This window comes from Centrocercus urophasianus, unplaced genomic scaffold, assembly GCF_019232065.1.
Source record: "Centrocercus urophasianus isolate 14NV4802_14NV808 unplaced genomic scaffold, USGS_Curo_1.0 seq_30, whole genome shotgun sequence".
NCBI classification, from domain to species: Eukaryota; Metazoa; Chordata; class Aves; order Galliformes; family Phasianidae; genus Centrocercus; species Centrocercus urophasianus.
The window spans coordinates 6,718,992-6,741,360 of NW_024884867.1; the positions used below are offsets into that span (position 1 = coordinate 6,718,992).

The 22,369-nt window shown below is 40.2% G+C and overlaps 1 protein-coding gene across 4 annotated transcripts in view; it reads left to right on the forward strand.

Moving 5' to 3' along the window:
- The window catches only part of CLIP1 (CAP-Gly domain containing linker protein 1), a 63,501-nt gene that overhangs the window by 39,821 nt on the left and 1,311 nt on the right, over positions 1-22,369 (forward strand). For 3 of the 4 annotated variants that reach the window (XM_042829183.1, XM_042829185.1, XM_042829184.1), the window contains 14 exons: positions 51-108; positions 342-425; positions 1,775-1,931; positions 2,594-2,759; positions 2,854-3,069; positions 7,489-7,626; positions 8,900-9,006; positions 11,315-11,435; positions 15,271-15,323; positions 20,196-20,313; positions 20,575-20,734; positions 20,916-20,965; positions 21,479-21,484; positions 21,917-22,041. In XM_042829183.1, coding sequence (XP_042685117.1) covers positions 51-108; positions 342-425; positions 1,775-1,931; positions 2,594-2,759; positions 2,854-3,069; positions 7,489-7,626; positions 8,900-9,006; positions 11,315-11,435; positions 15,271-15,323; positions 20,196-20,313; positions 20,575-20,734; positions 20,916-20,965; positions 21,479-21,484; positions 21,917-22,041 — 1,559 coding nt within the window. Of the gene's footprint in view, positions 1-50; positions 109-341; positions 426-1,774; positions 1,932-2,593; positions 2,760-2,853; positions 3,070-4,055; positions 6,324-7,488; positions 7,627-8,899; positions 9,007-11,314; positions 11,436-15,270; positions 15,324-20,195; positions 20,314-20,574; positions 20,735-20,915; positions 20,966-21,478; positions 21,485-21,916; positions 22,042-22,369 lie in introns of all 4 variants that reach the window. The other variant, XM_042829186.1, reaches the window with a different exon arrangement.

The window sequence follows — 22,369 nt, forward strand, 5'->3', positions numbered from 1 at the left end:
ATTATACTATTAACATCAAATCTTACCTCAAGTTTTTGTCCATTTTTCAGAAAGAAAAATTTACTAGTGCAGCTGATGGAACAGAAAATGCTCATCGCGCGATGCAAGGTATGTCTGCTGTGAAATAAGTGACAACTAAAAAGCTGTAGAAAACTATACTGCAAAATAAAGTCTTCATGCTCTTTCAAATTTAAACTTGGCAACACAGCGGTTTTAGAAGCTAGGGAAAAGACAGGGCCACTTGCAGTCTGTCCTCTTGAGAGCAGCATATCTTGCAAATAGGTGGAATTATTTGCATCTAAGTAGTTACTAACTTTGTCTTTAAAATTTTGCTTGCTTAGAAACAATAGAAAAACTAAACCAAAAAGAAGAACAGTTTGCACTCATGTCTTCAGAACTGGAACAGCTGAAGTCTAATTTGACTGGTAAGGAAGAAATGAAATGGAATATTTTGAAATATGCATCAGCTTTGTGCTTTCTTATGCCTCCTGCTCAGCTTCCCATATCTTTCGTAGTATGCAGTGCTTTCACAAATGCATACACCATCAAAAGAAACCTTTTGTGGCATTGCATATAATGACACAGCAAGATGACCATTGTATTAAGGAAATAGTGCAGTAAGGCAAAACATTTCCCAGCTGAGTGTATTCCAAATCAGTAGTTAAATTCTTGCTTTAACATTGCTACAAAATCATGTGATAATGGTTAGGTACCCAGCAAAGACTTGGTGACCAAACAGAAGCATAATTAGTATTCCCCTTTTTAAGGACATCATAAAGACTGCATGTTAGTCTGATCGTCTACTTCTTCCTGCCTCTCACAGGAGGCTTGCTCTGTCCTTCTAGTTGTATATCTTAATTCAAAACTGGTCTAGAAAGAAATTAATGACTGTATACCCTGTAAGCAAGGACAGTACCTGCCCTGTACCAAGTCACTGTGCTGGGCCTCCAGCACAAGAGAGATGTGGACAGGGTGGGAGTGGGGGAGGGCCACAAAGATGATCCAAATCTGGAGCAGCTCTGCCCTGAAGAGAGAGGAGGCTTCAGAAAACCTTATAGCAGCTTTCCAGTATGCACAGGGGGCCTATAGGAAAGTTGGGGAGCAATTTTTTAGAGAGTATAGTGATAGGACAAGAGGTAACAGCTTTAAACCAAAAGAGGATAGGTTTAGATTAGACATTAGGAAAAAATTTCTTCACTGTGAGGGTGGGGAGGCACTGGAACAGGTTGTCCAGAGAAGCTATGGTGCCCCATCCCTGGAGGTGCTCAGACTAGGATGGATGGGGCTGTAGGCAGCAAGCTTTGGTGGCTGGAGTCCTGCTCGTGGCATTGGGGTTGGAACCTTGATTATTTGTAAGGTCCCTTCCAACCCAAACCATTCTGTGATTTCATGACTTTTTTACTGTCACTTCATGATGCTTGCATTGTTCTTCCTGCTGTGCTGTTGGTGAGGTGTGATGTCTCTATTGTTATATTGCTTCATTTCTATCTGATACCTATAGCACAAGTTCTTGTGTCCTGAACTAAGTGAATCACTTCTGAAACAAAGATCTTTTAGCTGGTTGCTTTACCACTATTGCTAAAGTGTTCTTAATCTTCTGCTACAGCTAAAAGTGTGAAGTTCAAACCAGGTATAATTTTTAGTTTCAGAAGGATAATTCAGATGGTCTGTAGTATCAATATAATTTTGTTTTTAGTTTTTTATGGTCTTCTAGCTAATCTGTGCATACCCTTTCTCTTAAGCTTACTAGACTACTAACCTTTGTCTTGCTCAGTGATGGAGACTAAACTGAAGGAAAGAGAAGAGAGAGAACAGCAACTGACTGAAGCTAAAGCCAAACTAGAAAATGATATTGCAGAGATCATGAAGTCATCAGGAGACAGCTCTGCCCAGCTTATGAAAATGAATGATGAGCTACGGTTAAAAGAAAGGTATTCCATCATTTCAAGATATTTTCTCACTAATTCTTTACTCCTGCATTCCCTGCTTCTCATTTTCTCTTTGCAGATAGCTGAGCAAGATAGTCACATTGGGTCTAACATTGATGTGACAAGTGAATTTAGTCTATCAGACTTAATTCATCAAAATAGTCTCCTCACATTTACTTGAAGAGAGTCTTGGGTGTTTTTTAGTTTCTGCAATTCGGTGTGACATACACTTTTAACAGTCCAGAATAAACAAACATTTTAGGGGTACATTGTCTCATGATTGTGCTTCATAACTATTTAGTTACCCCAAAAACTTGTTTTATTTCAATACAGAAGAGATCCTTCAGTTTCTTTTTTGACCAGCAAGAGAAAATGTAGTTTCTTTCAAATAAAAACTATCGTATGCACAATCTATTTTTACAGAAACCCAGGCAGGGCTCGAGTTAAGTGGCAGAAGTGTTGCTGTGCATGCAACCAAATGCTCGTTCCTGCATGTGTACATTTAATTTAGCAGAATTAAATAATGTTCCAATTATGTTAAATAATAAAATCTCTTTCTAAATGTTTGGACAGAATATAGGACTTCAGCATAATTCAGAGTCTTTCACCTCAGAGTTTGTCATGCTGTCAGCTAAAAGTAATGTTCTTTTATTTGGTCTTCTTAGGCAGTTGGAGCAAATACAATTTGAGCTTACAAAAGCAAATGAAAAGGCTGTTCAGCTTCAGAAAAATGTGGAACAGACAGCACAGAAAGCTGAGCAGAGTCAGCAAGAAACTCTCAAGACTCATCAAGAAGAGCTGAAAAAATTGCAGGATCAACTAATGGACATAGTAAGATGTTTAAAAAGCACTAGCTAACTATATTGAGAATAGTTACTGTGATGTACCTCTGCATCTGTGTTCCAACTGTTTTATTTTCTATTAGAAAAAGCAAATGGAGACCAGTGAAAATCAGTATAAGGATCTTCAGGCAAAGTATGAAAAAGAAACTTCTGAGATGATCAGCAAACACGATGCAGATATCAAAGGGTTTAAGCAGAACTTGTTGGATGCAGAAGAGGCACTAAAAACTGCACAAAAGAAAAATGATGAGTTGGAAACACAGGCTGAGGAGCTGAAAAAGCAAGCAGAACAGGCTAAAGTATGTATACTTCCTTACTTTGCAAGTAATTTCAAGTTCAAATCTTCGTATTTCAGTGACACATTGATTTGTTTGTTTTTTTTTCCTGGCTTCACCATTTTATAGTAGTTGATTTACAGTGTTTGAATTTTTCCAGGGTTAGTTAATGTTGATTAGGGAAATGAAGCACACGCAACCAGCTGGTTATTGCCTCTAGATGCAGTGTGATGCTTTGACATTGCCATTTTATGTTCATAGATACTTGATTGACTTACTTGACAGTAAGTTAGAGCCAAATATTATTCTCAGTGTTACAAGTGCATGAATTTTAAATATGTTGTGAAATACTTCATTGAAAGGTGTTACACACTTGAAGTTTTGCTCTGTAGTATGTACAGCTATTTGATATGAATCTTGACTTGAATGATTTACATTTTGTCTCTTGTTTCTTTGACATTCCTGCTTGCTTTCATCCCAGATTAGTGGCTATAATATTTTGTGCTTCAGCAAAATGTTCAGTATATTAATTGGCAAATAAGTCAACTTTTAGGTACATCACTTACATGGTGTTTTGGCAATATTTCTTGGGCAGAATCTTGAGGAGAACTAATTACAGAAGGTTACTTTGGGAATTGAAGGCAGCATGTAACGCGCATTTTAACTTAGATTCTGATGAAACCATTCTGTAGCTCTTCTTTCTGAGCAGTTTTCATTCAGAAAAGTCATTCAGAGCAGTTTAAAAAACGTGATGAGGTTTTATATGGAGTAGCCTTCAAACTATGATATTTTAATGAAACCACCACAGTGTTTCCTTGTGGATGTTTTTTAATGAAATATCATTGGTGTGTTGTCAACAGTTTAGTTTGCAGAAGGGCTCTGTGCCAGAATATATACAGTTTTTTAAAAAACTTAAATCACAGTAGCACTGTTTGCCCTTAATCCATATTTCTCGTTTGTCTGCTTGACTTCATTTTTGTTTTCCCTTCTCCCTCACTTTATTTCTTTAGTCCTTGAGCTCTGTGTTAGCATCAGCCAGGAAAGAGATTGAACTAATGTCAGACAAGATGAGGGATTTAATATCAGAAAAAGAGACTCTGGCACAGGAGAGGAATACTCTAAAATTAGAGAAGGAGTCACTGTTATCACAGCACCTAGAGATGGAGTCAAAGATTTTGTTAGTTGAGAAAGACGGAAAAGAGCTTTGGGCAAAAAATGAAGAACTTAATTCAGAAAATAAAAAAATTTTAAAGCAGAAAGAGGAAGCTGAGGCCAAAAGTCGTCAGGAAAGCACAGAAAAGGCAGCACTGGTTTCTGAGCAAAGCAAATTGCTCTCTGAAATAGAGACAGCACAGGCAGATCTTCTGAAGGTAACTCAAGAAAATGATGCTCTCCGGTCTTCAGAGTCAACCTTGCTCCAGCAGTTGAAAGAACTTCAGGCCAACAAAGATGCTATGGATGTGGCATGTCAGAAACATATCAAGGAATGGAAAGAACTGGAGCGTTATCAGAAGAAGCTTTTGGAAGAGAATGATGCAGTCATTAAAGACAAAGATGATGTCATTCAGAAACTGCAAAGTTCTTATGATGACCTGGCTAGAAGTCAAAGAGAGCTACTGCAAGAAGTGTCAACTCTGACTGCAGAGAGAGATTCAGCCCAGGAAAAATACTTGGATCTTAACAGTACACATATAGCCTTAACAACTCAAATTGACTGTCTGCTGCAGACAAATCAGAGTCTGCAGTCTGAGAAGGAGATGCTCCTTAAAAGCAGAGAAGAGCTGTGTGTGAGTTTGGCCAATAGTGTTAGTGAAAAACAGGCATTAAAAGTGAGAAGAGACGAGATGCAGACAGAACTAGAGGCTGAGCGTGAGAAACTTGAAAAGATGACAAAAGACAATATGGAGTTGAAGGCTTCCCTTTCTAATCTCTCTAATTTTCTTGAGGAAATGAAATCCTCAAGAGAGACATCTAACTCTGAACGTATTTATTTGCTTCAAGAGGCTCTTTCTGCATCAGAACAAAGGCTTCTGACTGAAAGGGAGAAACTGCTAAATGAAAATAAGGCAGTTACTGAAAAGCTCGCGAAGGCCACAGCAGATGCTGAGCTTGCTGAGAGAGCCTTCACTGAGAAGATAAATGATTTGAACTTGGAAAAGGAATCTGTTTTTTCTAAGTCACTGCAATTTGAAAAGCACAATGAAGCTCTTCTGCAAGAGAAGGATGGTTTGGAGAGAAAGTACTCTGAGCTTGTTGATGAGAAGAAGTCTCTTGAAAACACAGTTTCTGAAATGAAGAGAGAGCAGGAGCTGGATTTCTCAGCCAGGAGTGTTCTGGTCCAAGAGAATGCCACCCTCAAAGATTCCATTGAAGCCCTCGAGGAGGAACTAAAGAAAAAGAAGCTAGAAAATCAAGAGCTGATAGCCTGTAAAAGTGACCTTTCAGATCTTCTGAAGGAGGCCCAGGATGCCAGAAGAACATTAGAAAATGAACTGGCTGCTGTATCACTTGCCAAGCAGGTCCTGTCATCTTCATTCAGTACCTTTTCCTCTGATATAGAAATACTGAACAGAGAGAGGACGGAATTACAAGAGAAATGCCAGAAATTAACTGATGAGGTTGAGAATATGAAAGAAAACTTAACCGTAGAAAAGAAAGCTAGAATATTGGATAAGGAATCCTTTTTGTTGGAACGTTTGGAGCTACAAAACAGCATTAGTTTCTTAGAGAAGGAGATGGAAGTGATGAGAGAGAAAAATAAAGAATTTCTGACTGAGAAAGAGCTTCTGGTTCAGGAAAAAGAAAAATCTGAAACTAAACTGGAGGAAGTAATTAAAGAAAAAAAGGTTCTCTGTACAGAAACAGAGCAGCTGGCGTCCAAAATTGAGCAACTGAAGAGTGACTTTACTTCCCTGTCTGCATCAAAAGCAGAGCTTGAGGACATGCACAGCTGTGTCTCTGTGATGCAGGATGAACTTCAGCACAGATATGAGGCGATGGAGAAGGAGAAAATGGAGTTAGTTCAGGAAAATGAAAGTCTGCATGCTGAGTGGAAGAGCCTGGTCATCATTAATGAAGAAATAATAAAAGAGAAGGAGAAATTGTCCAAAAAATATTGCAAACTGCGTGAGAAAGTAGTGGCACTTCTAGAGCAAACTGATGCAGACTTCTCATGCAGACTGCTGTTCTCTGAGGAAAAACATGAGCTGCTGCTGGAGGAGATGAGCAATCTGGCTTTGAAACTAAGAGAAATAGAGACTCTCCAGGCCCAAACATTTGTGCAAAAAATTGAGGTATTGAAACACATAAACAATCAAGTATGGTTATACTAATACTGAGCACTAACTCAATGGTTTTCTCTCTGCACTTCATTGCACAATCAGCACCTCAGTATGAACAGGCTGGAATTTTGTTCTCATTACCTTGGATTTTTTTCAGGTTGTGAGTCTGAAAGACATTTCAATTATAACATTTATTTTTAAATAATTCCTAAACATGGGAGCCTATGTTGTTGCTGAATGTTGCAAGAAAACAACATAAACTGTGAATAAAAGGAAGGTTTGTTTTCTGAATCTATTAGGAAAACCGGGCAGTTCCTCTGTCAAAGTACTTTGCAGCTTAAGAGCTGGAGGAGGAATTGCAACAAAATACAAATCTGTGTTACTCCAAAAGTACAAAACAGTGTCCTGCTGCTGTAAATGTCATTGGATTAAGAAAACATTGCAGGAGAACCATTTATATTTGCAATGTAGGACTTTCAGATATTGGCAACCACTGTGTTCTTTTTATTCACAGAAGTGTTCTGTATTCACCACCAACAACTTCTGAATAGTAGCTTGAATTTTTCTTTGGCTTGAAGCCCATAAAATCATTTTTAATGCAAAATGGAATTGAGATATCCTACAGGAATGCATTATGCCTGCCTAGGTATTAAAATACACTTACAAATAATTTCATTTTATGAGGGCATAATGAACAACACTAAAACAATGTGATCATTGGCTTTATTTGTTATTTAATTTTTAACTTATTCTCACATTTTTAGCATTTTTTGTAATTTCACATTTTCTGAAAATGGAGCGGTGTGTTGGAAGTGAATCTCTACTGAGCTGCTACTCTCTAAAGTGTTCAGAAATCTAAGAGCAATCTCAGCGGCGGTAAATAGAAATCCAGGTGATTAAAAAGAAGAAACGCGCTTCCTCAGTGGTGACACAAGTATGAGATCCCAATCAATTTCTGCATGGAAGTGAATCTACTCATGACCACTGATTTTCATACTTTGTGCAGCTTCAGAATGCAAGTACATTCCTGTTGAAGTCCGTGTTTAATTGGAAAGCAGCTGGCAAACAGTTGAGCTGTGCGTAAAGTATTGTGGTTCCCCTTTTGCTTTCAGATGTCCCGCTGGTAATACTTCCTTTCCTTCCATCCTCCCTTTATACATAGGCTGACAAAAGAGCAGAAGAAGTTTTACAGACCATGGAGAAGGTGACCAAAGAGAAGGATGCCATTCACCAAGAAAAGATTGAAACTTTGGCATCTTTGGAGAACTCCAGACAGACAAACGAGAAGCTGCAGAATGAAGTAATCACTTTTAAATGCTTTTATATGAAAAGTATTGCCTAGCTTGTGAGTGATTTGGACCTTTCTCGCAGTGTCTATGTAGCGTGTGAAATCTGTGTTCTAGGCTTTGGTCACTTTCTGCTATGAAACACAGCTCAGACTGGTGCTTTGGTTCCCTAAAGTTGTGTTGGGTGCAGCCTCACACTGCAGTGAAGCGTGCTGCACAAAAGCACGAGCACAGCTGTCCCAAAGAACTCACAGTCCAACAAGTACAGCGTTCCTCTGAGCGCCTGTTCTTCAGTCTGTGCCCTGCCACTCTGCCATACATCAGGGTTTGAGGGCAGGGAGAATGCCCTCACTAATCTCCTCTGCACTCTTAGGCCCCAGAATATCTTCATCTAACATCCAGCTGGCAGCTTTTCTGCAGATGTGGAGCACTCTGTTGCCTCTTTTTGGTCATCATTTCGTCTTGTGCAGCTCTCCTAATAATGGGCAGTGGACAGCTGGGCTAACCTAAGTGCCACAGCTGTTCAGAAACAGTAGTGTTTTCCAAGGAGATCTGATGGCTCGAGAATTAAAAGCAATGACGTTAATAATGGCAGGAGTTTCTTTTGGGATTAAAAAAAAAAAAAAAATCATGCACAGGGTCTGTAATGCCATGAGAGTGGCTGAAGATTATCTGTTATGTAATATAATGTGTCAGTGAATGCAAACAAGGTTCACAAGCCTGTGGGATTTCACTGGTAAATGCAAGCTCAGTAAATAGATAAGCAGCAATCTGACCTGTGCCACAAGATCTCTGGAAGGAATTGATTTCTTATGGTTGCAAGCACAACATTCAGCCTTCTGTTTCTCAGAAATTAAGGTATGGTAAAGGAGAACTTCCTATCAGTTATTTTAGAGGACTAAATATCAAAGAGAAGAGCTGATTTCAACATGCAGTATTGAGTTATTAAAAAAAAGAAAAGACAAAAAAGCTTTGAGATGCATAGCATTTAAAATGGAGGTGCTTTGGAGTTTTACCTTTTATACCAGGGTCCATACATCAGATTACTGTAAGCTGCTCTGAAGAGGAGATTGAATTCTTTGTGCTCTGGACTTGAATTCAGAAGGGCTCAACCTGTTCTGCTGGACAAATGCTTCTCAGTTCAAATGGTTTGAATTAATTTAATGAACAAAAATGACAAAAAGGAACAGCTCAGCTCAGGCCTCTGTTTTCCTGAATACTTTTCCAAGTGATGCACCTGAAGACAGCATAGTTCATTTGTGTAATTGGTATTTTTTTCTCTTTAAGTTGGACATGCTTAAACAAAACAATTTGAAAAATGAAGAGGAACTCACTAAATCAAAAGAGCTCCTGAACCTGGAGAACAAGAAAGTGGAAGAACTTAAAAAAGAATTGTAAGTATTTCAGTGTGCGTTTGTTAAACCATTGCTTTGTAGTTATATTTATCTCTTAAAAAAACAAACAAACAAACAAAGTAATTCAGTACTTCTCTGGTATCCTTATTTATAAAGCAGATATTTAATTAAAATTAGATACTGGGTTGGCAGGCATATAGTTTGAAATCAGAATATTGCTCCTGAGTTTCTAAACGTTATGAACAAATCCTTCCTTCATTCAAGCTTTGAAATAATTTGTTTGGTGGAGGAAGTATCTAGTTCTGCCACCTGAGGGCACTAAATTATTTTAAAAGCTTAATTGATATCAAATCCAAGCAGTATTCCCTTGTAAGTACACTTGGAGCATCAAGTAATTTTAAGAGATATTGTTTATAGAAAATTGGGTTCTGTTCTTGTTTCTCATGATATCCAGTTTACTCCACTTGCCGCACTGTGCTCTTATTTTCTAACTGGTACCATACAAATCCATGTATGTAAATATGTATAACCAGAGTTGGTCACTTATCATTTGAGAAACTATTGCTTATGTACTGTAATGTGTAGCATTGTACACAAAGTAACTGCAAAGCATCTGGCACAGAGTAATCTGTGTGTGCAGTGTTGCTGTACCAAAGCTGTGAGTGTGCTGCTGTGAGTGAAAGCCCAGCCATGTTGTTACTGCTGTCCAGGAGCTGCAGGTCCCACAGCTCTGAGATGTTGGGCATGAAATCACAAATCTGCATTCCTGCCTGCCTGCACACTGAGAGCTGGAATGTAGAATTCGGACTGATAGATAAGAGCATCTATGATTAATTATTGTTATTAGTTCCGTAAGTCATTTGTGACAGCTCTCACCACTGCTCTGAGGTCAAGGCAGGACACAAAGGAAATCAGCATGCAGAATGAACACTTAGTTTCTCTATGTGTGACCATTCTTAACTTGCTTTTAAAAACCTGCCTGAATAGAGAGCAACCCTGCAGAAGAAAGGTGGGATTTCATTCTGCAGTTTCTGCCTGCCTCCAAGCTCGTGGGAAGTGCCAAAGCAAAACAATCATTTCTAGACCAGCTGCTGTAATGCTGGGGCAGAAGGGGCTAGCAGTCTGATTTCATGGAGAGACAGAATATATTAGACTGTAATTTTTTCAAGAGAAGACTGGTTTGAACAAACTGTCGTGGTTACAGACGGGTATGCGCCTGTGTCAGCAGGTATATGCTACCAAGATCATTTGAATCAGCATTCAGTGAGGAGAGCCAGCAGGCTTCATCCAAGTCTAGGAGGCTTGAGAACTGGTCAAGAAGAAGAAAACTAGCTTCTCTAGTGGTGTAGCTAGAGATGAGGGGTTGGAGAAATGGTTGGAAAATCTTAAGTCATATTACGTGCTAAATTCTAAAGGTAAATCACACTTCCTTCTGTTTAACTGTGTTCAGTAACAGCCCATAGAATTCCTCTGTCTTGAAGCACTTGAGTGAGTTTCCGACTCCTGGCTTCTCCTGCCTCCAACATCCACACAAATACTTTTAATATTCCGGTCAGGGTTTAACTCTGTGTAATATTGGCACATAGGAGCACTGAGACTCCTTTTTATGAAAACAAAACCCAGTCATAGAAGTTCCCATTTATTGAAGTTAAGCAAACTCTTTTCATTTTTTTTAAGATACACTCAAATATTGTAAGAACTTACATTAGTCACTTGTCCCCCAGGCAAGAAAAAACAAATCAAAAATAAACTTACTTTAAGGAAACAATATGTATTAATAGCAAAATGAAACCTGCAGATATACTTCAGCTTTTGTTTTGTTGTTTGGTTTTGTACCTGGAAAATAACAAGAACGGAGCAGCTGACCCCACAATCTCACACATTCTTGGTTGTCTGGGCTGCAGATCCTGCAGGGAGTGCTGAGAGACTGTGAGCTTTTTTTGTTTTTAAAACCAGTTCTCGTGCTTTAAGTGCAGAGAGGTCAGCCACGTTCATTTCTGAGCATGTCTGGGCTGTGCAGCTCATCAGCAGCTCCTGTGAGGGATATTCCTAAATCCAATGCTCGATAACCACTGGAAATGTGCAGAACAAGCAGACTGAATTTTCCCTGCATTCCCTTGAGCTCTGATGCATTTAAAGGAGAAGGAAGCGATCATTTTGTGCTGCTGTCTCTTTTCAGGGTTAAACCTATCCGTGTGCAGCGAGGTACGGCTCGTCACCTTTATTGTCAGTCCCACCGGGCACGTGACCTAGATGTATTTTTCCAAGCTGTGAAGCTGATTCTCTCCCCCAGTTTTTTCTTGCCTCCCTCGTTCCTATGGTAACAATGCACTCTCTGTCCTCGCAGCGAAGCGCTGAAGCTGGCAGCTGCTCAGAAGTCCCAGCAGCTCGCGGCTTTGCAAGAGGAGAACGTGAAACTTGCCGAGGAGCTGGGCAGAAGCAGGGACGAAGTCACAAGTCATCAGAAGGTAGAGTGGCTGGAACGTTTCCTGATGTGTGCTGAAAGTGTGGTACATGCTGTTTCCACTGATGTCTGGGTGACGTTGCACTGCATGCTTGTGATTGAAAGATGAGTTGTTCTGAGAAGGTTTTAAAATAAATTTGGAAACCACCTGCACTGCGAGGCTCGTACTGCAGGCTAACAGAAGGTTGTGTAACCTACAAAGGATACTTAGGAGGCTTGGAAATAAGCATAAGTTCAATATGAATTAGCCAAATGTATTAAGAGACTCTTTCTATTTCTGTCAGGAGTAGTTGTATTATACAACTATGAAATCTCCATCTAAGCAGTACTAACAAAATCTATTTAATGCTTCTCCTTATTCCTGCTCTCCGTTCCCATGAAAAGAAAGAATATTTAGAATGTCTTTCAGAATTCTATTTAAAACTACTTGTTTGGAGTCTATAAAAAGCACTGTGCATGTATATGCTTACTTAGACATGATACTGTGCATGTACATGAACAGTGCTGCAGTCAGGTATTGGGTTCTGGAGGACTAGAATTCATATGAGGTTGCTGGTTTTTTGTTACAGTTTATGGGAAAAAAAACACTTTTTTTTTTAATATTACACTTGGACACATTGGAATCTTAAAGCGTGTGCTTAGTTATACAGCTTACAACACTGGTACCTCCTAGAGAAATATTAGATTTACATCCATTACGTATGGTGGTTTCATTTCTTGTGGAGCATTTCTCATGATAACACCATGAAGGCACCTAAGGAACATCTAGATTAAAAGCAAGAGTGGAGCATGGCTTTGTGTACTGGCTGAGAGCTCTTCTGCAGAAATGGGCATGCCTGCTCTCAGAGGCAATGGAAGAGATGTCTTCCATCCTGTAACACAGGCTAACACTTTTGAGGCCAAGAGACTGGCTTTTCCCCCAAGGAATCTAACCTGCTTTGAAATAATGAGGATGAGTAACTACAAATCTAGCAAGTTTCTGAATCCCTTTGGCTGCGGCTAGGAGTAATGCACGAGCTTCTTCATCCTGAAGAGCCTTTGGAGATGATTAAATTGAGTCCCAGACGTGTGGGCTCAGCCAATGAGTCATGATGCATCTGAGTAGTGATGTGATAACAGAATGCTGTCATCCTAAACAGCCAGTGGGAGCTCTGCTCCCTACTCCCACATGTTTTCTTAAATTATTTCAGAATCTTTGAGGCAACCTGTTATTTTTTTGAAAGAGTTGTAACTTGAAAAGGAGTCAGCGACATCGCTCAAATCTTTCTGCCTATCCTAAATAGCCAGTCAGAAAGTGCCTGAAGGAAGGGGACCTTCAGCCCACGGGGCTGGCAGAGGTGAATGCAGTCTCACTGTGGCCTCATGTAGTTTCTAGATGAACTCACAGAGCAGTCTTGGTGTCTCCATCCTATCTGCCTGTGGATCTGTCAGCAGGGATCCAATCTCAGTGCCAGGTCTGTGAAGCACAAAGAGCCAATCACCTTGCAAACAGGAATATTCTCAGTTCACTTTCACCATAACCTTTTCTGTCCATAAGCAGTTGGCTCCCATAACTAAGATTTGGAAGGTCTGCTAGAGCTTGAGAAACAATCTGTTTACCTTCCAGTTTCCAGTGTGAACTTTGGGAATGTGGGAGTGCTATTGCATTTCTGAACTTGTTGTTGTATTGTTGTATTGAACTTGTAGGTTGTATTGGATCCAGTGAGCTGTGTGGCCTCTTAACGGCCTGGGAGAGGCCTTGGTTGTTCCAGGAAGTTCTGCTGTGGCAAAAGGGGCAAAGGCAAAATAGTGTCATGTAGAATGCAGGTTCCCTTCCAGGTGTCACACAATGAGCTCAGTACTGTTCAATTCTTATTGAGGAGATGTGCAGTGTATCTGCCCAGAACCGTTAGATCTCTTGGTTCCTTGAATGGAAGACGGATATCCTCCTAGAGAGCATTCTCTGGAGCACATGAAGTACAAACCGGTGCTGATCATCCTTTTCAGTCTGATGGAGACCTGCTGTTAGCCTTCAGAATGCAACTTTTTTCATGTTTCCTTTGGATCTGTACTAAACCTAAACTTAAAGTCAACTTGTTCGGCCTTTGACTCAACCAGGTTCTTGAGGATTCTGGCACTGGTAGCCCTTTCTCAGGTTAGCATGTTCACACTGATTCCTCAACTCTTTTATTCTGCACACACACTGTATTTAGGCACTGAGTTTCAGCACTGTTTGGACTTTTTTGCTTCAGACTGTCTATGGAACTGAAAGAACATTGCTATGAAGAACTGCTCAGATGGGTTTAAGAGAACGAGTGCTGATGCTGAGAAAGAAGATGACTGAGACCAGCATCACTTGTGGAGCTGTATTTCATACAGCAGATGCTGAAAAACTGGACCGTAGGGAAGGAAGCACAAATGTAGCAATGCTTCAGTCTGGGTTTCCGTGCATGTCTATTAAAATGCAGTAAGAAAGATAGCAAGCATATGTTTTAAGTATTTTGAGCAGTCACTATGGTAACTATAAATTCTAAGTGTGCTGCTAGTCACTTGGGTTAGTGAATCTGCAGCTGCATGTGACACACTTTGCAAAATTAATGAATACTCTTTCATGAATGATTTATCCTGACATCTAAAGGTTAAAGTGCCTAAAGATGCTGAGGGGTGGTTTTTTATATCGATTCATAAATAATTAGCTGTGTGTAATTAGTTAAAGATTCCTAGTCAGATACTGAGCTCGGGGAGCTTTTCTGGCTTCAGAGTATTTGCTGTGGCATTTCAGGAGCTTCAGACAGGCCCAGGCATTTTAATTTCACTGGAAAACTGTAGAAACATCAATCAGCTGAGCTGCACCATCTTTTGTTAAAGGTACATGAGGAGCCTGCTCCAAGGCAAGAGAGAGAGCAGACTTAGCATCTTGCTGTCCTTCACTTGTCTCTGATGTCCATGTCTGTCTTGTTCTACACAAAAATCTGTCATTTCTCCACAGCCAACCAGGAAAATAAAAAGGATGAGGGATGGATGCAAGGTGTGTGCTCCGAGCTGTGGGGCATCTCACAAGCACTGAAGGCTATTCAGGGGTGAATGGGCACTGAGCAAGCAGAAAGGAGAGAAAAGAGATGGAGTGGTGGGGAAAAAAGAATGACCTTAAAAATACTTAATTCTAACATTCTCAGTTACTTCAGTGTGCCTTCTGTGTTGGGGCTCTGTGGTTTTGATGTGGTTGCTACATCTGGTTGGTGGATTTTGCTGGTTTGCTGGTTGTGTGCTTGTTGTCTGTTTGGACCCTGCCCCAGGGACACTTTCAGTGGAAGTTGTTGCTGGTTCTGAGGGCCCTGCAGAGTCACAGGTTTGGGATGCAGTAGCAGACACCAGACAACAGCTCTCGGGAGAAATAATTCATCTCTATACAGTGGTACAGAAACCAGTACAGATCAGTACTGGTATCCAGGCTGTTACAATAGCAAATCCAGGGATTCAATAGTACAATTATCCAGGTCAAAATGAGAACAAATCCAGTAATTCATCAATACAGAGTGAAACTTAACAGCTGGGAACACTTACAGTTCTGTGTGGTGTGCCTGGGGCCAAGAGAAGTTCTGTTGCTGTGCTTCACACCTCTTGTGTGCACGGGGCCTCAAAACAGTTTAAAGCTGTAATGGCCCCTCACCAGCTAACACTGGTCACTAAATGATGTGTGTCTGTGCCTGCTTTGGCCTAGAAGAAAATCGATCACCGTAAGGATGTGTGCACTCTGTAGCCTCTCCCATATTGTTTTATGAACATGATATTCTGATATATTATAATAAGGAAATAACCCTTCGTGTATTAACTGTGGGCTTTTTGTATTTGTGTTTTAGCTGGAAGAGGAGAGATCAGTACTCAATAACCAGTTACTAGAGATGAAAAAGAGGTAAGGTTTTTTTCTGATGCTGATAACTGTACAGTCCTACAGAAAACTTGGCAAAACATTATCCAAAAAAAAAAAAAAAAAAAGCCAAGAAAAAGCATTTTTTCTCTACTATGTCATGTTTAAAAGTATTGAGGTTTTTATGCAGCCCGGGCTCATAGATCATGTCTTCCACATTTCTTTGTAAAAAAGGAGATGAAAATGTAATTCTTAATATAAGAGAATATAAGAAAACAAGCAGGAGTTACCATTTCCTCTTCAGTTTGTTCATCTTTGGTCCTCTGTAGATTGTTCATCAGTCTGATAAATATCATGGGTACAGATCCTCACCAGTCAGGTTCTTAAGGAAGAAAAATACAGAGATGATAAGGATTTATATTAAAATAAATAAATAAAGGCTGTTACTCAGCCTTTGTTGGATTGTTTTGAGATATGAATCTCACTGTGTCTGTAGTTATTGCAGTTCATTCAGCACTGCTATTTAATACCAGGAGATTTGTCCTGGTTGTCTGGGGCATCCATTTGTAAACTGCTGCTCAGTAAATGGTCCCAAGTTACAAAACGTGCCACCTTCCTGCTGTTCATAGGGAAAGCTCCTTGGCTGCACACCAGAATGTGTTCAGAAAAATGTCGCCTTTTCAAAAGTAATTACATAAATTCTTAGAAAAAGGGGCAGATCTCCATGACACCAAGTGCATTCCAAGAAAAACAAACAAGCCTGTTAGAATTTCCTGTGCTTACAACACTCCAGCTTTCATGGACATCCTTGGCTATTCAGTATTTATACAGCCTGTTTTTATTCCCTAATAATCTGCTATTTGGTGGAAGGTGATTCATCCTGTTACATCTCACCCTTCTTTTAAAGGACAGTATGCACATAGGATATTACACAAGCTAAAGCCTTCTTAGAGAATGCAACAGTTCTATTAGTCATTATACTAGTGGATGGACAAGTCAGCAGCTGAAGTTTCAGCCTTAAGCAGCATCACGAATTGGATCGTAGGGTTTGTAGCTGTGTATAACAGCATAAATGCCATTTATACATGTTAAAATACAAATTCTAGAGTAAGCTGTAAAGAGCAAGAAGAGTGGCTCTGATTTTCCTTCTGAGTTGGATCTGTCACGTCTGCACCACACACATACTCAGCAGTTAATTCTGTACCTGTTTTTACTCTGTGTGAACTGCCTGAAATAGCCAACATGAATATGAGATCGTCACAGGGAACATGAACAGTACTTTCAGGGTTGTCAGGTCCATCCACCTTCGCTCACCTTTGGTTACAATGGGATGCCCAAGTTTCTGACTGACTTTAATGATATTTCTCTTTGGTGTTGAATAAACTCCAATACAAAAGATAAAACAAGAATCAAGTCAGAGTCATTGGAGCAAACTGTAGACCATGAGGGGTTAAATGGAAGCATATGGTCTTATTTGCCAACAAAAGCAGACTGAATGAAGAAGTAATGAAACAAAAAAACCTTGTCTCTAAGTTCCTGAATTCTACTGAAGCTGGTGTTGAGCAGTGATTTCTTCCTTTTGTGTTAAGAATCAGAAATACTGAAACAGAGACATCTGCTTATCTCAGTTAGGTTAGATCTCCAGCAGATCTTCCTTCCATTGCACCAATGGGAATTTAACAACTGCCCATGAAACAGTTCAGCTAGCAGTGACAGGAGATGAGTAGCTATGGATCTGATGGGGTTCCGCGTTACTTCAGCTCATAGGGTCGTTGTGGGTTGCTAACTGTCTTACTGTCTTTGAGCTTGCGCTATTTATCGATACTCATTTCATTCCTCTCTCTTCCCTTTCCTACCCTTGCTTCCTTTGCTATATCTGTGTGTCTTTAATGGTAAGACTAAAGAAAGTCTATCCACGTTATAATAAATAACTTTTTTTTTTTTTAAGTATAGCTGTTGTACATATTTTGGCTGCCTTTGTCCCTTGGTGTCTTGCTTTTGTTTTGTAAAATACTCAGCTATATATATATCTATATATATAAAAATATACATAAAGTCTATATTTTTTACAAAAAAAAAAAAAAGCCCATGGGTGTGTGCAAATTTAGTTCTTCCTTACAGAACTTGGCATTTCTATTCCACATTTCTAACGTTTGGTTCTTGTTATCTTGCATTTTTAAAGCTTCCCCAGTAACACTTTAAGGTACCTGCTTCATTCTTAGAATGTCTGATTTTTGTAGTAAGGGAAGAATCTGGGTGATGGGCTTTTTTTCCAATAAAAACAAAAAAAAAAACAAACAAAAAAATCCTGTCTCCAATGACTTCCACACAGTGCTCAAAACGCGCTTTAACCTCCTCTTGAAAGTGAAATTCTGAATTGGCACATGAAGTGAACCGACAGGGTTTTTTTAATCGCTATTGGCAAGCAGATATTTTGAATACGGACTTCCAGGGAAGAAGTTTAAGTTCACTGCCTCCATTTTCCCCTTATAGAATGTATTGCCTCTCATCTGAATCGCAGTGCAAGCGGTGCTGAGGGTATCAGTGGGGCAGGCTCTGCTGATGCTGGAAGTGAGCTGTGATCCCCACTTAAGTATAAGTAATGAGTGAGATCTACCCACTGTATTTGTAGGCTGTCCAGTCTGTGCATTTTAGAGGGCCTCTAACCAGAGCTGTAAAGGATTGTTTCTGCAAACACTGCTCTGTAAAGGAAAAAAACAATGCTTAATATGAGAACCTTTCCCCCCACCTCTTGTTTTCTTTCCTCTGTCCCTCTCTTATTTCTTTCCCCTTGTGTTACAGTATTCTCACTCCTATATATAAATATATATTTATATGCTTACAAACTGTTTACCTTTCCCAAAGGCCTGAATTCTTGTGCTTCCTTTTTACAAGGCCAACAAATGGCAATCCACCATATCTGTACAGAAAGCATACGTCTGGCCTTCATCTCTAAGATGAGGATCTGACCAAACAGCTGAAGCAGTGGCTCAATAGCAAGTTCCTGAGCATGAGATGAGTCGCTGGGGTTTCCATCTGCCTTTTAATGCAGAGTGCAGGGCAAAAGGAAAACCTGGGCAAAGTGTCAGGTAGGAGGGAGCTTGTGAGGAGCATCCTGCAGATCTTCTTTCCCAGTGCAGCTCTGTGGATTGCAGAGGGCAGCAGCGTCCTGGACATTTGCAGGGTTACTTTCCCACACCCCTGGCATTTAAAAACATGGGTTAGGCTAGAGTGTGTGAGTAATGCTACTGAAGAACACTGAGATTGACATGCTTTTAGTGTTCTGTTGAATCAGATCTGATAAAGGATAATGAGGAGGTCTGCTAAATGCCACTGCCCTTTTTGTTAACAGGAGAATAACTTGTATTCAAGGCAAGATCGTGTGATCTGCAGCTTGTTGTTGCATTTCTCTTTATATCAAATTCTCTCATTGGAAAAATAGACCAAAATCAACCTTTTGGTTCTTTTTTGGTAGCTGCACCAGCTTTTCTAAACCCCAGATTCTCCACTTGCTGCTTCTTTTCTAAGTATAACCTTAGCAATGGAAGAATTACGTTAACTGTGCCCTCCTTGTTGAGTTTCCCATTTATCAAGTCGGTGAGATTTGCTGTATTTCACACTCTGGGTATCATGGCTCTCACTAACTGTAGATCCTGTGGATATAAAGAATTTCAGCCTGGACCTGCCAGCTGTCCCCTACCTGCAGCATAGGGTCCCACAAGTGTTGTTCCGCTCTTTGTCCCTTCAGCACAGAGAGCAGAGTTTTATGTACTTACTGAGATGAAATCTCTGTGTTGTTTGGTCTCTGTGGATACGCATTCTGACAGCTTAGCTCTCATCAGCTCTCAGAGCCTGGAAGAAGAAAAATAGCTAACTTCTGAGCGGTGAGACCACAATCATCTGCATGGAGATGTCTGCAGTCACATAGAGGACTGGCTTCAGGGGCCTGGAGAGTTGACAGTCAGCTGCCAGGCACTGGTGGTGCTTTCAAAAGCAGATTTCTCCTTTACATAAGTAAACACAGATTATGGAGTAACACGTTTTTGTTTGGTTGGTTGGTTTTTGGTGGCCTTTTTTGTTTTGGTTTTATTCTTTTAAACAAAAACCTGTTTAGTTTGTACAGAACTTCAGTAGCAAAAGTCCTTCCATCAGAGGACAGCTGCTCTTCGGGGCGTATCCTTGACTTCCAGGGAGACCTGCTGGTGTTAGTGTGAGAACATCACTGTGGTGATGCCTTAAGGACACTGACGGGGTAGGGAATGTGGGCAGAAGTGATTGCTCTTTTTCATTAGATAACTGAAAAAGCTATGAAGCCAGGACATGCATACACAGAAAGGGTTTGTGTCTGCTTGGGAGGATTTCTTTTTAAAACCCTTCATGAAGTAAAACAAATCCCACGTGGATTTCTGTGAAACAGGATTTGTTAAAAGCCTACAAACACTCTAAGTATCTGTTTCAGGAAATAACATTATTGAAATTAGTGAGGACCATTTGATATTTCCAGCATCACCAATGCTTTGCATGACAACTTGTATAATGAGCTTTGCATGCATGTTTTGTTGCTTGTCAATAATTTTCAAGAAGTAACAAAACTTTGATGTTAGGTTTGGTGGAACATTGTGCACCATATCTGTTTATCCTGTGTCTCCTCAGTCTGTTAACTTGTTTCTTTAAATTCAAACGGATACGATGATATGCAGATTCTGGCATGTGCTTCCTAGGTAAACTTCTTGCTTTGTTTCCAAAGTTGTGACATCTGACACGTTTATACAGATACTAAACCTTAGTTACGTACAGAACTGATCTTTGTTTTGAAGAACAACTTCTTATGGTATCCTAATACTTGAAATTATTCTCAAGGCAATAGCATTAACTTATTCTTAAGATGATTCCTGGTTGTGTTTGGTTTTCTTCTAGAGAATCCACGTTGAAAAAAGAAATTGATGAAGAGAGAGCATCTTTACAAAAATCCATCAGTGACACTAGTGCCTTGATCACACAGAAAGATGAAGAACTGGAAAAACTCAGAAATGAGGTAAATGAGAAAAAGCAGGAAAATCCTATGGAAAGCCCCATGGCTAGCAGTGTCTGACTTGTAGCTGAAGAGTTGGCTGATTTATTTTACTTTATTAACTTAGCATAGTTAAACCTTAGAATTAAATCTTTAGATGTCTGTGTATGCCCAGTTAGGTGAGTGCTGGCCTGTGTTTGTGGTGGCAGTTTAGCACTTAGCATGTTGCCTTTGTGCTTTCATTTCATTCTGGAGGACCTAAACATTCTCTAATGACTGTTGCAGATCACGGTGCTCCGTGGAGAAAATGCTTCTGCAAAAACCTTACAGTCAGTGGTTAAGTCACTGGAGTCTGATAAGTTGAAACTTGAGGAAAAGGTGAAGAATTTGGAGCAAAAACTCAAGGCAAAAAGCGAACAGCCATTAACTGTAACTAGCCCCTCAGGTAAAAGAGAGAGCTTCTTTATTTCTCTGTGCTGTCAGCTTTAATCTTGCAGATTTTGCAGCTGTTAGATGCATAGTTAAAATGAGATAGCCCGCTATTTTCAGTCTCTGACTAAGCCATGGATGTTTCATGCTTTGAATAACTGGTTGTTTATGCCTTGCTTTTTTGTTTCTCTTTAAAGGTGATATTGCTGCTAATCTACTTCAAGATGAAAGTGCAGAAGATAAACAGGTATTTGATTGAAACATCAGTGAGCTAAAACAGCAGTGTGTCTATAGGCACAGTGCAATCCTCCCACATACTGTCCTTAGCACATTTTGGAAATCGGGACTACGATAGACAGTTTTTTGTTTTCACCTTTTGCTGTTGAGGGGAAATGTCAGTGGCTAGAATAACATGAGGAAGCAAGCAGGAGAAGTAGAGGTAGGAACTAGCTGCTCTGTTACCATATGATTCAAACAGATTTAGGAAAATGTGTATGAAAGGATACAGTAATCATAGTGGACATGTGAAAGAAAGCAGTGCAACAGGGCTGCCTGTGACAACAAAGGCCTAGGATGCATGGTTGGAATAGCAGTGCTGTTAAATCACTGGAGTTGGTCGCGCTGATTAAAAGTCTTTACTGGTGACACAGTCTGTACAGAGGTCAGAAGCAGTGCAATTAACCAATTAAGTAACCACCAATTTCTTTTTTTTTTCCCTCCCTGAATTCACCTGCTGATGACAATGCTTTCTTCTGATCAGCAAGAGGTTTGTTCCATTTCTTGCCTTACTTTTATTTTATGCACAATGACAATTTGCCAAGCATTACTTGGTTACTGCCAGTAGTATTTTCATAGTGCTGTCTGCTGATCTCTCAGTGGCTCGGACCGCTTCAGGAAATGCCACGTGGGTGCACTGTGCTGCCTCACTGCCACCTCTGGGGTAGCTCAGGGAGTCACTGGCAGCCCCTGGTGCACCCACTTGAGCAGCAGGTCCAGAGGAACAGAGATGTACTTCTGATCAGAATTACACTGCTGGCTCTCATGCTGAAACAGTAACCTTAGAAAAAGAGCTTGATCTGGTGGTGGTGGGTTGAGACCCATTAACATCTGTCATTCTGAGGGCCGTTCCTGTGGTGTTGGCTTTCTGTGGACAGGCAGTCCTCAACCTTCTGACTGTTCTTGTTCTTTAATGTCACAGATTGACTTCCTGAATTCAGTGATAGTAGATCTGCAAAGGAGAAATGAAGAACTGAACTTGAAAATACAAAGAATGTGTGAAGCAGCCCTCAATGGCAATGAAGAGGAGACAATCAACTATGACAGGTACAAATCCTAATGGGAAGTCTCGGCTTGTGTGCTGGTAGGAGTCAGTTCTGTCAGCTGCACAACGCATCAGCCTGGTTTCAGCTGCCACAACAAATGTGTAGTTTCCTCCTTAGTTTAGGTAGACTGAATCTATTTAGGTCTATTACTGCAGGGTGCTGGGTGGTGCAAAATGATCCCCAGTACTCACCTGCCACAGGCGCTGGTGTCTTGTAACGTATCTGTTGTCAGTCTTGGTTGAGGTCAGTCCTTTCCAAGTTTCATAGAAGAGTCTTTGCCCTTAAGATGCATTTATCTACACTGAGATGGGGAGATCCAGTCCAAGAAA